The 20,241-nt window shown below is 32.3% G+C and overlaps 3 protein-coding genes across 4 annotated transcripts; 2 read left to right on the plus strand and 1 right to left on the minus strand.

Moving 5' to 3' along the window:
• The first annotated feature begins 690 nt into the window (after window positions 1–690).
• Window positions 691–9,372, plus strand: LOC101260438 (rhamnogalacturonate lyase B-like). 2 transcript variants are annotated; one of them, XM_069298179.1, is made up of 17 exons: window positions 691–777; window positions 1,232–1,354; window positions 2,740–2,815; window positions 3,513–3,634; window positions 3,751–3,804; window positions 4,099–4,224; window positions 4,348–4,467; window positions 5,117–5,252; window positions 5,527–5,697; window positions 5,982–6,134; window positions 6,758–6,864; window positions 6,960–7,050; window positions 7,200–7,341; window positions 7,578–7,734; window positions 7,836–7,952; window positions 8,485–8,611; window positions 8,899–9,372. In XM_069298179.1, exons 2-17 carry the CDS (start codon window positions 1,242–1,244, stop codon window positions 9,139–9,141), a joined length of 2,055 nt encoding a protein of 684 aa, XP_069154280.1. In that variant the 5' UTR covers window positions 691–777; window positions 1,232–1,241; the 3' UTR covers window positions 9,142–9,372. The 2 variants fall into 2 exon arrangements, with proteins under 2 accessions (XP_069154280.1, XP_019069368.1); XM_019213823.3 differs by lacking the exon at window positions 691–777 and having other exon boundaries at window positions 1,171–1,354.
• Window positions 9,373–10,391: 1,019 nt separating this feature from the next.
• Window positions 10,392–12,197, plus strand: LOC101260140 (putative UDP-rhamnose:rhamnosyltransferase 1). Its single transcript, XM_069298604.1, has 2 exons — window positions 10,392–10,417; window positions 10,700–12,197. The coding sequence occupies exons 1-2, from the start codon at window positions 10,392–10,394 to the stop codon at window positions 12,132–12,134; spliced, it is 1,461 nt and encodes a 486-aa protein (XP_069154705.1). The 3' UTR covers window positions 12,135–12,197.
• Window positions 12,198–12,418: 221 nt separating this feature from the next.
• LOC101259248 (uncharacterized) lies at window positions 12,419–19,688 on the minus strand. Its single transcript, XM_004239981.5, has 6 exons — window positions 19,239–19,688; window positions 19,055–19,161; window positions 17,567–18,360; window positions 16,363–16,495; window positions 12,874–13,511; window positions 12,419–12,791 (listed from the first exon to the last, which is right to left on the minus strand). Exons 1-6 carry the CDS (start codon window positions 19,540–19,542, stop codon window positions 12,671–12,673), a joined length of 2,097 nt encoding a protein of 698 aa, XP_004240029.1. The 5' UTR covers window positions 19,543–19,688; the 3' UTR covers window positions 12,419–12,670.
• Window positions 19,689–20,241: the final 553 nt, after the last annotated feature.

Genomic DNA, 20,241 nt, shown 5'->3' on the forward strand with positions numbered 1-20,241 from the left:
TTTTATCACTTTCCGTTCTCGAGATTCAATGTGAATTCTATTAATATTATATTGATATGAGAATAAATACAATACTATAGTATTGTTTGTATAATTATTGAATATCCAAATCTTAAATTTTAGAAAAAATATCGAGCTGATATAATTATATTAACAAATTGATCAGACACCTCAAAAGAAAAAGTGATCCTTATTTTGAAACGAACAGAATACATTATGTATATTTTGAAGTCTACATATTTAATTTAATTTGAATACTTAAAATTGTGAAAAATTATGTAGATACTTTATAATTGTGTCAAATATTTTGGAACTCTCCAAGAAGTGAAGAAAAAAAATGTACCACAAATATATAAAATTACAACGATTCTAATATTCTTTTTAATATTTTGTAGCAATTGCCGTGTATAGAAAAAAACCCTGTGTCTGCGTTTTTGCCCAATTAAAAAAGCACATTGGTCAACAGTAAATACCTAAATACCTAAATACCTAATATAAATTAAAAGTCAAACTTCTATTCAACGTGAAATTATATTTTCTATACTATGTAATATAATATAATAAACAAAACACACTTTTTTGGTATAGGATTCAGCTAGATTTTTCATATACTAACTGCACTATTATATTACAATAAATAAATATTAGACCATCTAAACCTATAAGCTTCGAAGCCTATCTAATACCTATAAGCTTCGAAGCCTATATATACATTTGAAGATTAGTTATAAAGAATTCATTTCTATAATTTTTCTTTCATTTCTAGTGATTATTAAGGTATGCATGCAACTTTTCTTTTTTTCTTATTTCCATTTATTTAACATCAAATAACATTTTTTGGTAAAGACGAATTATCAACTGTCGATATTTATATCAAATTAATAGATGAACGATATGTATTTATTTGTCCACTTCTTTATTGTATATATTTCACCTCAGTAATAAGTTAATATAGTTCGGTGTAAACACATGATACATAAAAGTTTTTATCATTTTTTATATCCTTGAAACAACATTATTCTCTTCTTAGTTAATTTTTAAAATGATATTTTATACACTTGGAAATAATGTGATTTCAAATTTCTTTTTTTTTTCACTTTTTCTTTAATAAATGATATGTTTATATAGCCATGCTGAGATTTCATGGTATACATATTTAAGATCGTGAATTATTTTTTCTTAAACTCTGTACTCAGTCATTAACGTTGGCGTTAATTGGTTCGCGTTGCAGAGTTAAAAAAATGAAGAATACGATAGGGTGGAAGAGGCAACTACAACATCTTGTATTATGGTTTTTTGCAGTTGTTTTCCATCTTTTCTTGCTTGTTAATGGTTCAAGAACGGACTATTTTAGGTAAATTTTATGATAACTTATTTTTTTTTCCCAATATAAAGTTATGAATTCATCATTATCTATGTTAGATGATGCATTTTTTACTTATGAAGATGAGATACACATGATATTTTAGATAAATCTCACGTCTGAATGTGAGAATTAAGTGAAAGAGATTATAAGACCTAATTTAAGTTTACCTAGTTTGTGAACTTTTGGGGTTCCATATGGTGTAGCCCAAAAGACAAATTTATGTCAACCTAGCCTAGTTAAGCAAACAATATGTGTCACAAAACGAGGTCTTTGAGTATCTAATTAAGGTCGCGATTGACGCATCGAGTAGATTGATATACTTTTAGGTTGATAAGTTTCTTAAAATGAGATGCATATGATATTTTATTTTATTTAATTAGGTACGAAATAAATAGTTTTATATAGGGTTTCGATACTATCGAAATCCGAACAAAAAATCGGTGAAATGAGTATTATAATTTACGATGTTGGTGCATTTTTCTTATCATATGAAGAAAAATATTGCCTCCATCTTTTGTTATTTCAAACTCTTTATCTTGCATAGATTCTATATATGATATGATTAAGCATTTCTAATTTGATTTAATTTATAGCCATCAAACATGACAATTGATAAGAATTTAATTTTACTTATTTATTTCTTTTTTTACTTTCATGTAATGAAGACTATACTAAATATCCTAAAAAGGTTTTTTTTTTAAAAAAAGAAGTCATAACTCACAATTGAAAAAAGTTCCATCCACTTAAGTACTATTTTCTCTAGCTAGCATTAAATTAGTCATAAGTTAATTGATTCTACCATTTCTTCTTTCACATTGTCCCTAGATCTTGAACATAATTAGTTTTACAAAAATTGTAAGAATTAATTGAACAACCTATTCCATAGGTATGGCAATTTAGCCAACCTTTATGACAACTTGCATGCATGTTAAAATATATTTATTATGTGGTAAAATGGAATAAAATCAAGTTGGTAATTTCCATTCACGGTTAATTATAATTTAGTCTCGGAGTTTAAATTCTGAAATAATGAATTTCACAATAAAATGTGTTTTTTATCACTTCAGTACGAATTAGTCAGAATAACGAAAATCAAAATATTAGAAATTAAGTTAACAAAATTGAAAGTAAGAGGCAGCATAAGACTATTACTTTCAAATCATTGTCTATGTAAACTAAACATGTAGTAATATGGGATATTAATTTGCATATAATATCTCTTCACATTTTGTTTTGAAGTGTATTAGTATTAGAGAAATACTACATATCACATTAATTTTATGTTCTTTTAAAAAGGTTTATAATGGTTTAGTTATTTTCTTAGTTGTAAACTTATATCCAATTTTCTTCTTTTTATTAAATTCTAATTTCAGGCATACTCCACTAAGAAATAGTCAAAAGTTGTCATCAACTACTCCTCCTGTCAAACTGCTTATCTCAAGTAATTATGTAAGTATCCACTTTCACTAATTCTTAATTAGTAGAGTTTGAATTATATATACTATTGGTATAAACATTTTTTATACAATTAAGTCATGTTTATTTTTATATAAAATGATATCGGAGTCTTATACATTTCAATTAATGATTTACTTAATGTTAGGCTATTATATTATATTGTTTATGCTTCAGTTAACCAACATCATGAGAATGGAATGGTACTCTATATTCCGTTTCTCCCACATCGACTATAGAGGGATTAAATGTTCTTTTTATGTGATTTTGAATAATAATTCGTGGGAAAACTATCTCATTAGACATATATACATACTTTATAAACTAATTCTACTTTTACTTTTTCAAATAATTACGTATCTTAATAGTAATTAAAAGTTTTCTATTATATATATTGAGAAAGATATATCGTGATCAAGATAGGGAGGGAGGCGAGTGAGATTTGTCATATATGTATTCGAAATATATATGAATCCACTTGAATACAGTATAAGCTAGAACAAATTACACCTGATTTTGATTCTATGTATTTTGGGATACATGTATTCGGATATATCTAGATACACCAAGATCTGCTAAGATTCATATAATTTCAAACTAAAGTATATCTAAGTAATTAGCTCCTAAACTAGCTAAATTTATGTATATCTATCTTATTTAATTGATGAGGTAATGTTAAAAATATTATTAGGTGGTGATGGATAATGGCATTGTCAAGGTTAACCTAACTAATCCCACTGGATCCATTGCTGGGGTGAGCTACAATGGTATTGATAATGTACTAGAGACAGACTTCAAAGATACAAATAGAGGGTAAGTTAATTATAACCAATTTTTTTCTATTTTAAAAAATATATATATAACTCAAAAGATAAAAAAAAATTGAAAATGAATAATTTAATTAATTGATTAATTAATTAATTATGTAGATATTGGGATACAGTGTGGGAACGTCCTGGAGACAAAGATCACACTTTTGATATGTAAGTTATTCTTTTCGCGATAGATTAAAATCTTTCGAATTTTGGGAGTTGAACTCTTCGATATTAACATGAAATATTTATATTTTTAAAAAAATGAAGTTTATATATCTTGAAAAGTATATAAAATGTATATGCAAGTCAAATAATTGAAATTCAAAATTATTTAGAAGATACGAAAAATAATTTTAATAAAAAAGAAATTATTTGATTTTCGAAATTCGAATAGTAACATATAAATTTGGATAGAGGGTATTATTTATTAGAATTAAGCATGCAAATAAAAATATTTTGCAGGCTTTTAGGGACAAAATTCAGAGTCATTGCTAGTGACAAAAATAAAGTTGAAGTTTCTTTTACAAAAACATGGAATCCTTCAAATAATGGTACTACACATGATCTTCCTCTTAACATTGACAAAAGGTAAGTTTTTTAAAAAATTTTTTTAATTACATAATCATTATTTTGTACTGAATTTTAAAAAGTTAAAAATTGTACTAATAAATATATTAACAATTTTTATAAAATAAAATAAAAAAATTTCAGGTTTGTTATGTTGAGGGGAAGTTCTGGATTTTATTCATATGGAATATTTGAACACTTGAAAGGCTGGCCAAGCCTAATTCTTGAAGAAGCCAGAATTGCCTTTAAGCTCAAAAGGACACTGTAAGACTCCAATCATTTATATTTTTGTAAAAAAAAATCATCATATCATACTCTCTTTTTTATATAATATATAAATTAAAAATTCATTCTAGCAGAATTATGTGTAATTTCTTAAATATATACTTTGTATCCGAATAGATTCACGTGTATCTGGAATACATAGATAAATCTTGTTCGTCACTTTTACATCTCGCTTATATATCTGTTATCTCAGTTACTTATGAATCATAGCATATAGGCAGATTCATGTATAATATATATGGGATGTATTTAATGTAATTCGCATGTATCTGACTTAAAAATTGATGTAAAATTATATATTAAATAAAGAGATAAAATTTAATTAATTCTTTCAAACTATAAGAAAAATTAATAAATATAATAGAAATATTTATATAATTACGTAGTTTCACCAATAATAAATGAATACTCTGGGGCTATATATTAGCATTTCAACGTCTCAGAAAAATAATCTAGAAAATTACTCCCTCTAATCATATTTCAACTATTAAGTAAATCGTTGCGATTTTTTTCATAATTCACGATAAGTGAAATATTCAAAGTTTAATATTATTGAGAAACTTTTTTTTTCGTATTTATCCTTTATTTAATGAGATTCATTTTTTTGTTGAATTTGGAATGTTTTTAGGTTCCATTATATGGCAATATCAGATGATATTCAAAGGATGATGCCAACTGATGAAGATCGATCTGATGGACAAATTCTTGACTATAGAGAAGCTGTTAGACTAACAAATCCATCAAATCCTAAATTAAAGGGAGAGGTAAAAATAATAACACAATTATTATTCGAAACTATATAATAATATTATTTTTAAGATGAGGCAAGAGAAAGAATGAAATTCGATAACTGATCAACTTCACATAGAGTGGAGGAGCAAAATGAGATTCGATACTTTAACACAAGTGAGAGACTAATGAAGGATAGTCAACTAACTGAGCAACCCTCACACCTTAAATATTATATCGAAAATTATTTTCTTAATTTTTGGTAACCAAACTATCCCTAATTTCATTTTATTTATTTTTTAATATTAGGTGGATGATAAGTACCAATATTCATTTGAGAATAAGGATATAAAAGTACATGGATGGGTTTGCAATACTCCACATGTAGGATTTTGGGTTATAACACCTAGTTATGAAGATCGTAATGGTGGACCCACCAAGCTTGATCTTACTTCTCATGCTGGTCCCACCTCTTTAGCGGTAAGTCGTCTTTATAATATTAGTCTATAAAAATATAATTCGTTTAACTTATGTTATCTTTATGTTAAAATTAGTCTATAAAAATATAATTCGTTTAACTCATGTTAAGTTGAGCTCGTATGACTAAGAAGGTGTTAACTCTTTAAATTGACTTAAAAGTAATTAAATCTACTTTTAATTCAGATTTTGACTTCCAAAAGTGTTTCTTAAATATAAAAAATAACTTAATTACGATTTTTCAAATATTAATCTAGCAATATTTATCTTTCTTTTTTTTTTTACAGATATTTTTCAGTGGTCATTATGCAGGGCCAGAGTTGGGAGTCAAAATAAAAGAGGGAGAGCCATGGAAAAAAGTTTTTGGGCCTGTTTTTTTCTACCTCAACTCTAATTCTGGTAATAACCACCCTACACTTTGGGAAGATGCTAAAAGACAGGTAAATTCATTCATCTCGGGGTATTATTTTATCTTGCGTTTGGTTATAGGTATTATTTAGTTCAAAATAATATTGTATATCATTTTTTATATAAATGATGGAATAAGTTATCTTATACGAAAGATGAAAGTGATCAGAGACGGAGTTAGAGTTAGTAATTTGGGATTATAAATTTTAGGATAAAGAGAAAAATATTGCACGGCATGCTTCTTTTAAAAAGAAAAAGAGATTTTTTTTTTATTGATAGTGGGGTTCAAACCCTCAACAGTAGGGCGAAAATCACTTTCACCGCTCTTTCTTACCTCTAAGTTGTCGATTCTTTGTTAGCCAGTTCCCAAGTTGATATACCTATACAAGCACTTAATTTTTTTAATAAAAATACTGAATCTATGAAAAAGTCAGTAGATTCGTTCGAATTCATAAATCTCCACCGAACTCTGACTTTGGGTGAAACAAAATAATCACATAATTATCACTATATATTCCATAGCATGCATTTTAACTTGTTAAACTAGGTTATTAATTAATTTTACTCTATGATTTAAGTTATTTGACGTGAAATAACTATATATTGTCAGTATATATAAATTAAAATCGCGTAAATTCAATTTATTACTATGCAGATGGAAGACGAAACTGCAAAATGGCCATATGATTTCCCAGAATCTATTGATTATCCTCATGCTAATGAACGTGGTACAATTAGAGGTCAATTATTCGTACGAGACAGGTACTTTAGTTAATTAATTTACCGTGTTTATATTGTTTTAAACTATGAGGAAAATATTAATTAATGTTTTTTAATACAAATTATTATTTTTTTAGGTACATAAACAAAAATCCTGTCTATGCAAAATCAGCATATATTGGATTAGCACTTCCTGGACATGTTGGGTCATGGCAATATGAGACTAAAGTAAGGCCCCAATGTTTATAAGAGTTTTCCGCAGTGACGGAGATAAAATTTTCATCAAGGGGTTAATACTCTCATCCTACGATAAAAATTTGAATGATCGTTAATTTTGTGTATAATTTATCGACTCGAATGTATTTGTTTCCTTTCAGGGTTATCAATTTTGGATTCAAACAGATGAGACTGGACACTTCAATATTACTAGTGTTAGACCTGGAACTTATAACTTGTATTCTTGGGTCCCTGGAATTATTGGAGATTACAAATACAACTATGACATTATTGTCAAACAAGGTCTTTTTACTTTTGCCCCTTTTGTACTTTAAAATTTACGGATTTAATATAACAGTGACAAATAGATGGATTGAATACGTCAATTAAGACGAAACATATTAATAAATGAGTCATACTTGATTCTAACCTTCTAAAGTTTGTGCATGTCATTATATCTCACTTTCAATAGAAAGCTACTTGTATATACGTATCTTTTCAGTGATGTGATAATGTAAAAATTTATCGAAATTAAGCAGGAAGTGATATAAACTTAGGTAACCTAATTTATGATCCTCCAAGATATGGTCCAACTTTATGGGAAATTGGAATTCCTGATAGGAGTGCTGGAGAATTTTTTGTGCCTGATCCATTGCCTGCCCTAACAAATCAATTATTCAACAATACTACACAAAAGTTAGTTTCCCTTTTAATTTTATATTTGCTTAATTATTATTTTTAGTATAAAGTTTGAATTATATAGATATGAATTTGATTATTGTTTGTAATGTGAACAGATTTAGGCAATATGGTTTGTGGGATCGATACACTGATTTATATCCAAATAAAGATTTGGCGTATAAAGTTGGTGTTAGTGATTATAGTAAAGATTGGTTCTTTGCTCATGTAACCAGGTAACTATTATTAGTTAGTACCATTATTCATATTTTCATTTTTGACTTCTTATTCGGTCAATATTTTTCTCGGGTTCAATTAATTCAAATTCACTACATGATTAAAAAATAATTCATGGATTTGATTGATTGTGGCGATCTTAAAAGTCAGCTTGTGAAGGGAGGATTATGTGAGACTGTGTACAGAAGTTATCCCATCCTTAAAGAGTCCGATGCAAAAAGCTCAACACTCCCCTAACTCAGATCTCAGTTCTTTTTTTACCAGATGATGTGCTCTCGTATTATATGTCTATGCTCTAGATATCCAGTCCTGAGCATCGAGAGATTGGGTGGGGAGGGAGGAGGTCTTTTCAAGATTCGAACTTGAGACCTTTGAGTAAAAATGAAGTGGATATTTATTAACGCACTGTAACCTTTAAAAAAAATCCTTTAAAGGTCGTACATATTTCCCACTACATTAATTTAAATCAAGTAATTAAATATATTTTGTATATATTTTCTAAAGTTTTTATACTCTTATATTTCATTGCAGGAGAACTAGAAGCAAGAATTATATACCAACAACATGGCAAATTTCATTTAAACTCCCAAGTGTTGATCCAAAGGGAACTTATACACTACGTGTGGCACTGGCTTCTGCAACCTATTCCCATTTACAGGTATACAAATACATAGCCAAGCCTCTATTGGAATTTGTAAAATATAATCAATTTCCATATATTTAACTAAAGGTCTTGGACACGAGCCATAGTTATATGATATACTAAGCAATGAAATATGATAGAAAGATAATTGAATAGAATTCAAATAAAATCATCAAATAATCTAAGTGAATTTCAGTAGTTCAGTTGGTTGGCTATCTGAACTTTCATCTTGCTGGTTTGTGTTACTTTGAAAACGATATCTTTATTTTGATAATATTAATTTTTTTTTCTTGAAATTCTAGGGGAGGATCAACAACCCCTCAAGAACAATGCCTCACTTTGAAACTCCATCAATTGGGAGGAGTAATGCTATAGCTAGACATGGGATACATGGATTATATTGGCTCTTCAATTTTAAAATTCAAGGATTACATCTACAAAAGGGAGAAAATACAATATATTTAAAGCAAATAAAAGGGGGTAATCCTTTCTATGGCCATCAATATGACTATATTCGTTTGGAAGGACCTCCACAACAAAATTAATCAATTAAGTGAATATTATACATATAAAATTAGGAGGATTTTCCACTTTAATTACCTCAATATGTTAATATTATTTTCTTTTTTCTTACATGATATTGAGTGCGGGGTTAATTTCTTTATTAATTATCATTATTTTTTGTAATTGATTACCTTGGAAAATTATGTAAGCATATATCTTAATTCTTAATTGTAATAGTATGAAAGTCAATATAGCAACTTCATTTTTTCTCATCCAGTATTTGATACCTAGATTGAAATCTGACTAATCTGAATTCATATTGCGGCCTGCATAACGCCCCTACTGAAAGATTTCTTTTCATATTCAAGATTCGAACATAAGACCGTTGATTAAAAGAGGAGCAATCTCATCCACAACATCAAATTTATGGTGGTGGCATCAACCTCTTATAATTTGTCAACAATAAAGAATAATAACGTTAATTTACATATTTATTGAAACAAAAACATGGAAATATAGAGAAAATAGTATTTTAGCAAAAGGAAAAAATGGAAAATCTTTTTTTAACAATTATTTTGAACTACTTGTTACGTGTGATATCTACATCAGGACAAGTTAATTAAAACAATGGATCATTAAAATATATACATAGAAAAATAATCGTCTTGAGGTCTTATAACATCATTATTATTAATTTAACATTAATAACGTGTATTATTCTCTTCATTATACAGGTCTGCATCTATAATTGCAATATTATAATTTATAATAGTCTTCCAATCATTGTCATTTACTGTTCAGATATATACTTTTAATAATTTTATTGAATTAATTAAACTTTTTATTGCCTTTCAATCACTTCCATTAGATTTAGTATTTGACACTGCTGTCACACAATTCATATTTTTTTCTTGCAATAATGTTTATCTCACTGGTTTATCTTAAATATTTTAATAAATTTCCCCAAAAGGATACATTATCTATTATACTTGAGGATATAAATCTTGATTCTTTATAGCTAAATCTTTTTTCCACTATTTTCGTCAAATCTAGACAATATAATTTGTTAAATATATAGCAGAAACTATTTGGCTATTTGGACATAAAAATTGTAAGATTTTGAAGGAAAAAAAAAATAGCATTTCGTTTTAAGTTAAAAATGATATCTGAGAATTGGATCTAAATTGAAAGTGTTTCTGAATTTTGTGTGTAATTTGATGTGAAAACAACTTTCTGGACTTCTTCAAACAGTTCCCCAAAATAAATTTAAAAAGGAAGTGAAAAAATATCCATGGCTCCAAATAGGCCCTTAAAAGTGTAAACTTTTTAACAAATTTACGACAACAACATACCTAGTATAATCTCCCAATTGGACTCCGAAAAGGATGGTGTGTGCACATGCAAATCTTACCGCTACTTTACATTGTTAAGGTAGAGAGATTGTTTCTAAAAGACCGTCAGCAAATTGAGAAGGACTAAAATTGTTCAATACATACTTGAGGGACTATTTTGAACCTACCCTCAAACATAAGGGATCATTTACTCCACTGTCTACACTCTTTATATAGTTGTGACTATGTTATTATAAACAAAACACAGAAAAAACATACAAAGCTCTAAAGCCATGACAAACAAACTTCATATAGTCATGTTCCCTTGGCTAGCTTTTGGTCATATTATACCATACCTTGAACTTTCCAAATTAATAGCTCAAAAAGGTCACAAAATCTCCTTCATTTCTACCCCAAGAAACATTGATAGACTCCCAAAACTCCCACTTGAATATTCCACATCAATAACCTTAGTGAAAATCCCTCTTCCTCATGTTGATGGATTACCAGAAAATGCAGAAGCAACTATGGATATTCACACTAAAGATATTGTCTATCTCAAAAAAGCCTTAGATGGAATGGAACTTCAATTAACAAGTTTCTTGGAGAAAACTTCTCCTGATTGGATTATTCATGATTTTGCACCTTATTGGTTAGCACCAATCACAACTAGGTTAAGGATCGCTAGGGGCTTTTTTCGAGTTATTAACGCTTGGTTTTTGGCTTTTTGGGGATCTACAGACATGATGCTCACTGGCTATACTGATCCACCACCAACACCAGAGGATCTCATGGTGATGCCGAAATGGATACCGTTTGAAACAAAGGCGGTTTTTCGTCACCATGAAGCTAAGTGGGTAGTTGATGCCATGCAGAAGAACGTGTCTGGTGTGTCGGACATATATCGTGCTGGAGCTACGATAAAGGATGTTGACGTAGTTATTATACGTCACTGTTATGAGTTTGAAGGTCAGTGGTTGAAGTTACTAGAGGATCTTCACCATAGGCCTATAGTTCCAGTGGGGTTAATGCCACCTTCATTGGACAACAGTGACAACAATGGGACTTGGACATGCATCAAAGGATGGCTAGATGAACAAACCAAAGGATCGGTAGTTTACGTAGCATTAGGGAGTGAAGTGACTATTGGTCCACGTGAAATCAACGAGTTGGCCTATGGGTTGGAGTTGTCTGGGGTACCATTCTTCTGGGTTTTGAGGAAGCTATCTAACTCAGGACACATGGATTACGTTGAGCTGCCTGATGGGTTTGAGGAGAGAACACATGGTCGAGGTATAGTATGGAAGAGTTGGGTACCTCAGTTGAAGATACTAAGTCACAAGTCAGTTGGTGGATTCTTGACTCATTGTGGATGGAGCTCGATAATAGAAGGGTTAATGTTTGGTCACCCGTTGATTATGTTGCCATTTTTGGTTGATCAAGGTTTGAATGCAAGAGTCCTAGAGGATAAGGAGATTGGTATAGAAATACCAAGAAATGAAGAGGATGGTTCATACACAAGGGACTCAGTATCCAGTTCAGTGAAGTTGGTAATGGTAGAAAAAGATGGAAGAAGAATTAGAGAGGAAGCAAGAGAAATCAGTTCAATATATGGGAATAAAAGGCTACATGATAAGTATATAGAAGATCTAATTCAGTTTTTGGAAGATCATAGAAAAATGTCTTATGGGCATAGTTCCTAGAAATCTATGTAATCAAAAAACAAAATAAATAAAATTTATCCCCTTCCTTTTCTTCCTATCTAATTCTACCTGTCTATTTTCCACTTAATCCACCCTAGACAACTCTATAGTGAATATAACAAGCAAAAATTCTGCACATTATGGTGATCCATTTGCTTAAATGTTGCCAACTTGAGGTACCCATTTTGCAACATATCAGCAGGAAATACTCTCTGTGCATGAGCACGGAATATATTAGGCTTGCTGAAGAAAATTACAGGGCTTCATGAGACAAGGAAATAAAATTCTACAAATAAAACATATGCACATTTCTAAGGAACAAAGCTGAATGACAACGGAATATGGTACACACCTGATCGCAGCAGCTATCCTGATGAAAAATGTACAATGCCTACTTAAATTTTCTTTTAGCAGTCATTCTGCGTATAAATAATTTAGCTAAACAATGTAAAATAGTTCACAAGAGTGACAAGAAACCAGCTTTGTTAAGAGCCCATCTACTGCTAATTCGTTACTTACTAGCCATTGGTGCAATACTATTTTTGAGGAGACATTAGCTTATTTTCTTCAGAATCATGCTTCATTGTAGCATCTCCACCCATTAATTCCTGGAATCCTTCGACTTTTACAGGGGGAGCCCTGGCCATTCCCATATTCCTGTAAAAAAAATGGAATATGATAATACATTGTATGATATAGTTAGACGCCTACAACTTCTATTGCATATAATATTACTTACGGTGACTGCACTTGAGGAATTTGAAGAGAAGACATAGGCCTAAACTGATTAGTGTTTTGAGCATAGGGAGATGACATAGCTGCAATTTGCTGCTGACGGAACTGCTGCATCTGTGGCTGTCTCGCAGTCATTGCATTAAAGGCATTGTTGTCCATTGGGAAATCAGTTGGATGTTCAAGCTTTACTTCGACTAAGGGCCTGTCCTTGTCGATGTTCATGTTCATACTCATACCAGGACGAGGTGTTAACTGCTGGCGCCTTCGCAATCTCTCCAGATGCTGCTGTTGCTGAGGAGTAAGATTTTGGGAATTGATCAATTGCTGCTGTTGCTGAGTAAGATTTTGGGAATTGATCAACTGCTGCTGTTGCTGAGGAGTAAGATTTTGGGAATTGATCAACTGCTGCTGCTGTTGCTGAGGAGTCAGACTTTGGGAATTGATCAGCTGCTGCTGTTGCTGAGGAGTCAGACTATGAGAGTTGATCATCTGCTGCTGTTGAGGAGTCAGATTTTGAGAACTGATCAGCTGCTGCTGCTGCTGAGGAGTCAGATTTTGAGAACTGATCAGCTGCTGCTGTTGCTGAGGAGTCAGATTTTGAGAATTGATAAGCTGCTGCATCTGAGGATGCATTCTTAATATCTGCACATAGCCCAAGATGTAATTGTATACGATCTAATAAAAAGCCAAAATATTATCAAGTAGATTTTGAATAAGGAATAAAGGTCAAGATAAATTATCCCGCATTTTGTACAACTCTTATCCAGATTTGTACAACTCAGCATTAGGCCTCCAGATAGATTTATCAAAGCTACTATATTGTCCTTGGGGAAGGGAGGATGGATTGTTACAAATAAGGGTGGAAAAAAAAACCAAAACCCATGTAATCTGACAAATTTTTATGGGTTTGGGCTAGAATGATTTTGATGATGGGTTTATCGTTTATGCCCATAACCCCTCAAAAAATCAGAATCACAAATGGACCCATGATGATGCCCAACCTTGACCATGAAAAACGTCAATCTTAAAAGTTATACTTTACATCAAGTTGTTTGTCTACAAAATAATCATTTAAAATTTTGTTTCAATTATTTGAAACTGGTAACATCGTTTAAAATTTCATTTCATTATAGTTAATTGTTACCATTATTTATTTACTTCGTATATCCTACAAACTGGTCATACTTAATATAAAAAAAAAAAAGAAGTGGATGAGTTCCAACTATATATGTAATAAATTAACTTCCAAAACAAACTCAAAGGTAAGTTCTACGGAGTTGTAGGTTAGACCAACAAGGATGGAGTGGCCTTAGTGGGGGCTAGATGAAGGAAGCCAGACTGAGATAAGAGGAGATGTCCCAGTACGGAGGTGCGATAGATTGGATATAGTGGGTATGTGGAGAGGTAGCCTGAAGAACTATTGGAGAGAGGTGATTAGACAAGATATGGAGCAGCTTCAGCTTACCGAGGACATGACCTTAGATAGGAGGGTTTGGAGGCCACAAATTAGAGTAGGATGTAAGTAGGTAGTTGAACTTTGACTCACTTCTGGAGTAATTAGGCTTGGTGGGAGCTTTGTGTCTGTAGTAATATTAGTCGCGTACATGTATTGTATTTTCTGTTACCGCCTAGTTGCTCGAACTCTTCAAAAATGTTGTCATACCCATGTCGGATCCTCCAAACATGCACTATTTCTAGAGTACCCAACATGTACCTGTCAATATTTTAGAATAATCCGAGCAACATAGCTCACCGTATTATTTCATTGTGTTATGCTTCTTTTCCCTAGATGATTTGTACTGCTACCCTTATTAATTGATATGCTTTCCCCATTATCATATTCCCTTTTGTTGTAAACACTTTGATTTACCACCCCAGTTACAAAAATACCAGTTGATTATGATATAACAAGACACTTATGCCCCTAACATGCAAAAAGGCTTCGAGCAAAATCTTCTTCCGCCCGTGTGTCTGTTGGTCCTAATCCTCTTCTCTGGTTCACTCACTACACCTCTCCATCAGCCCGCAAAACCTCCTCCCTTTCCTGACGTTGCAAACCACCTACCGTTCAACCTTTCCCTTACCACCCCCGACCCTCTCTCCTCCAACATCAACTACAAGATGTAACCCATCAACTCACAACTTCGGCACCCATTTACTCTCCTACAATTTCCTTTGTTTTCTTGGGAAAATTCAAGCACAACTTTTTTACAAATAGTATTTCTTATTTTTAGAAGGGACTTTTGCAACTAGTTTTCATACAAATCATGTTATGCAAATTCTTGTTTCACTAGATATCTTTTACTTTATGCATTATGCTAAAACTCTATTTTCTTCAAATTTTCCAAAGTTTTTGTGTCAGTTTCTTCATAGTTCATTTGTGTTCTTTATTTTGTAGTGCATCAATTTTTTTCCTATAATTTGTCAAATATAAGTGGAAGTTTTTTTTATTGTTGATGCTTTCCTATTCAATATTTGGAATTGGATCCCTGAGGTGGAAAGTGAATTATGAGAAAAGTACTTCCTTTGTCCCTATTTAGTTGTCCACTATAGAAAAGACACACTCATTTAGATAGCAAGAATTAGCAAAGTGAAGTTATAATTTTACCCTTATTAATTATGGTTTCAAAAATGATGAATTAAAACTTGAAAATTTTCAAGAAGTTTAAATGAGGGTATAATAGGAAAAAAAATTCCCCTTTCTTGATTTGTCAAACTGGACAAGTAAATAGGGACAACTAAAAGAGTAACTATGGACAAGTAAATAGGGACAGGGTGAGTAGTAAACTTTGTTCCAAAATTTTTGGAACTTAAAATTTAATCCCGCCATCATATTAAACACCAGATGGGACTAGTGATGAGATATCGCTGAATTAATTTTGATAATCGAGATATCCCCAAGAGCCGATGAAAAATGGTTCAGAACTCAGAGGATAATTGGCTCGGCCTCTATCCTTCTCCACTTAAATACCAGGCTTTTGTTTGCGACAAAGTTCGAGCCTTTGAGATGTGCCAAACCCACACAATTTCTGATCTTACCACCACTAGGCCAAAGCCCAGGGAAACGATACCCTTAAAGTAGTGCTCCAACCAGACATAGGACAGGAGTAATAATATCAAATATAATCCTTCCATGCAATACAATCTAGTTGAAGGAGATATCCTACCAAGTCCAATCGCACATAGCCACACGTACCGACTACTAAATGACCCCTAAAATTCGAATGGCTCAGCACATCTTCTGTCTTTCTACTTATTTTGTTCAGTACGATAATTCCATATATAAAAGAAAAAAATAGAAATAATGCATCTCACAGCAAAGATTGATATCTCCTGAAAAAGCTTTTGGCCAACCAATACAAAATTGTACATGCAAACCAAACAATTGCATACCTATTACCAAAATCTTATGCCATTTTCAGAAGTGAACCGCAATGACAACATCAATATGACTTGATGGATACCACTGACAAGTGACAACAAATCGACATACCTGCTGTGACTGTCGAATGGCAGCTGCATGCTGAGGTTGCAACTGTTGTTGGAATCCATGTACTTGTTGCTGAGTTTGTTGCACAACAGTCCTAGTATTATCCTTCACAAGTGCAGATAACATAGCAAGATTACTGCCAAAACAAGGAAAATGAGTTATAGATACTGAAAGTGATAGGGGAGAAATAAACTATTGTTCTTTTATAAGGCAATAGGAGAGTATCAAGATTATCAGTTATTTATGTATATGTATATAGGGAGATACAGAGAAATCAAAACTTCCAAAAGCCATCCTTTTTACAGTCTATTCTGCAAGATAAAAGGGTATAATTGGTATGACTATTGTGTCATTCACATGGACGAATACTTCATAGAATGACGGAGCAAAAAAGGAAAATCCATGAGAAAACCTCAATAGATTGCACCAGTTTTAGCTAAGGTTCAATAACAAGTGATTCATGTATCAGCTCCAATTTCATCCAAAGCATATTCAGGTCTCATATTATAAAGCACAACGGAACTGGAGAAATGAACATCGGACAAAACACAGAAGAGTCTCCTGGAAAGAGATGAGCTTTTAATTTTCACAGAGGAAGAAAGAGTCAACTACTGAGACCATACTTTCACAATATATATAATTTGATCAGCAACAGACGTATTAAATGCAGACACAACCCCTAAGAGTCGAGGATGAGTTTAAGCAATAATTCTAACACCAGCAATTCCCAATTGAGGTGGGTAAAGCCTACAGTGAAATTCTTCCCATCTTGGCAAACTTTTGTACAGAAACCACAATGAATAAGTTATTAGAACAATTACAATTTTCACCAACTATCAAGATCACTGAATAGATGTTGCTCTGATATCTTTATCATTAAGAATATCACTGAATGTGGATGCATGAAAGTGCACAGCTAATCACCCTGGAAGTTTTTTTATTGTTTAATCAGCAGGAATGTTGTTTCTAAAAGAAAAGGAAACATTATTTTTATGTTCTTTGGCAAATATGTTACAGCCATGAGCCTTGATATTCTTGCCTTCATACTTGAAGGCCGATTCTTTTAAGAGGTTAAACCTTGCATTGTAGGATGACAAAAACCAATTTTCATACTTCATGAAAAAAAAAAAGAACAGAGAGATTATAATAGACTGAAGAGGAACAAATCAAACATTTGAAAATATCATATGAAGAAGTGCACACCAACCTATGTCCATCTGTATGGAGAAACATCTTGAGAAGTTCCATAGCTGTACACTGCTTTCTGTAGCTATCAGAAAGGAGTTTTAAGGTAGAACCTAATTTACGAATATGGCAACTCATGAATTTAGTCAAGACATCTAGTGGAACTTCAGATGAGCCTTCAAAACCCACATTTCCCAGCAATCGTGCCATCACCTTTTGTGATAACTTAAGTGCTTGCATTTCACCCAGACATTTCTTACTCCTCTCAGCACCATTCTTGCCAAGATTTTGATTGCTGCCTTGATCCATGCTAAGGTACTCTGGTCTAATACCAAGCCTCTCAATCATAATAGGACTCTTGGTCATTATTTGGGGTAAAGTATCTAGAACCCCGTTAAACTCCACTTTCTGGTTCTCTTTTAGTTGACTTGTCCGCAGGACTGCACTATCAGGAACACAATTCATGGCAGACATTGTTTCAGGAAAAAATGGGTTGTCGTTATCTGAACTTGAGTTTTGCAGGTTTGATCCATCATCCAACATGCCAAAACCAATGTTCTGATCTACTTTAAAAGCTACACGCCGTCTCTTATGATTCTCAACAACTTTACGATAAAAAGACATCTGTTCTGGTGTTCGCTTTTCTGTTTCACTGTCACCAAACTGTAACCTATATGATTTACTTGCTTTGTATTTTTCAAAGAACTGGTTATACCATGTTTCAGGTAAATCATCAAGCTTCAATCTCTGAGACATTGTATCAACTTCTGACTCGCTATATCTCGATCCAACACCAAAACTTGACTTAGATTGGACCTGGAAAAAAGCAAGGAATGTGAGTCATGCTAAATATTAACAGAATCAAAAAATGCAACCAAACCAGATCATGGATTTCAGAGCAGTAGCCATCTCCACAGCTTCACCTTATTTTCTCCCACAGCAACCATACAAAATGAAACATTAATCTACACTCCACTATCTAGCGAGTTTTTAAGAGTTAAGAGAAAAGTGATACATGTAACAACAATAGTACCACCCTTTTCCTGTCTCCCTACCTTCATGAGTCAAAAAACTATTAAATTGTCTGATTGAACGTTCTCCAGTTTCCATTCATACTAACAGTAAGTCATCAATTTCAGAAAAAGTAATCCTGTTCCAGCTGTGGTTTTTCACCCCCAAGTATCGTGCTTTGCATAGTTCTTTCAGCATCCAATAAACTAATATGACCACTAACTTCCTATCGTAGTTACTGTTCTGCTACTATTTGTTGTTTTTGTTACTATCTACTCTATTTCATATACTACTTATTCCGGAATGCTTTGGACTATTTTTCCCTTGAGCAGAAGGTCTATCAAAATAAATTCTCTACCTAAGGTAGGAGTAACGTCTATGTACACTATGCTCTCCTCATACCCCACTTTGTGGACCAAAGTGGATATGTTATTGCTGTTGTTGTATGAACATTACCTACTAAAGTTAATAATTTCACATGAAAGCAAATATCTTTCACCTTAGATAACACAGTGCTTGTACCAGAGACACCTTCACGCTGTTGAGCCCCATCTTGCGAACAATTGTCAAGTGTAAAATACACATCATCACCATGTAATTGCAAATCTGCAATTGCAAAACAATTAACCTAAAAAACTACTTAAAACGCACATTGCAATTCAAATGCTTATGAAAGTGCTTACAATTTGGATTGAACTTCGGAATCACGGAAGCAGTGTGAATTGACGACGGCGGTTTATCGGATCGGAGGAAGAGAGAAACAGATGCTTTATCAAACAGGAGAGCACGAACACGAAGCTGTAGGTGAATCTGAACCCTAGTTTTTGCATCGTCTGTTCTCATGAAAGAATCCCAAGTAGAGGGAGAAGAAAGAAGGTGAATGAAACTGTTATACAGTGAATCGCCGAGCCATGAACGCCATACGCCGTGACTCTCCAGTTTCAGAGCTAGCTCGTAACCTCGGCCGTCGTCGCCGAGCAACACCATTTTTTGGTTTCTCAGTTACGGTTCCGATGGTGATCGGGTCGGGTGGGTTTTGTTGTCGGATATTTTTGGTTTAGATTGTGAAAAAGGAGAGGAGAAAATGGTCAAAAGAAGCACATTATGTATATTGTGTTGAAATATAGGAAGGTATTATTTATTTTTATTTTTAAATTAGTAGAATATAGTTTAGCACTTTAGCTGACATAATTTTAGGGGTCGTTTGGTAAAGTGTATTAGCAAAAATAATGCTTGCATTAATTATATGTATTAGTAATCCTTTGATTGGTGCATTTTTTCATGGTATGTATAAATAATGCAGTAGTTGTACACTCTATTATGCATTGAGGAGTGAATTAACAATACCTAGAAATTTATGGTATTAGTAATGCAAAGGCTTAAGTCATACAGAGCCCCTTAAAGTTGTTCGCATAATTCACTTAGACACCTTAACTAAGACTTGTACCTATTAAACACTTTTAGACTTCAAATTAATACCACTTGAACACTTTTTGCCTCCCTGGCATTATGAGTGTGATTCACCGCTCATAAGCGCGTGAAAGAATTTATTTTTAGTTAAATTATTATTTTTTTTAAAAAAAATAGCCAGCTTTCTTCTTTTTCTTCTTTGTCATTAATAGTTTCTCCTGCAATCGCCATTGTCATTGCAATCTTTCTTCAAAGTTGTCATTATCGTTGCCATCA

The sequence above is a fragment of the Solanum lycopersicum genome, chromosome 5 (assembly GCF_036512215.1).
Source record: "Solanum lycopersicum chromosome 5, SLM_r2.1".
Lineage (NCBI taxonomy): Eukaryota > Viridiplantae > Streptophyta > Magnoliopsida > Solanales > Solanaceae > Solanum > Solanum lycopersicum.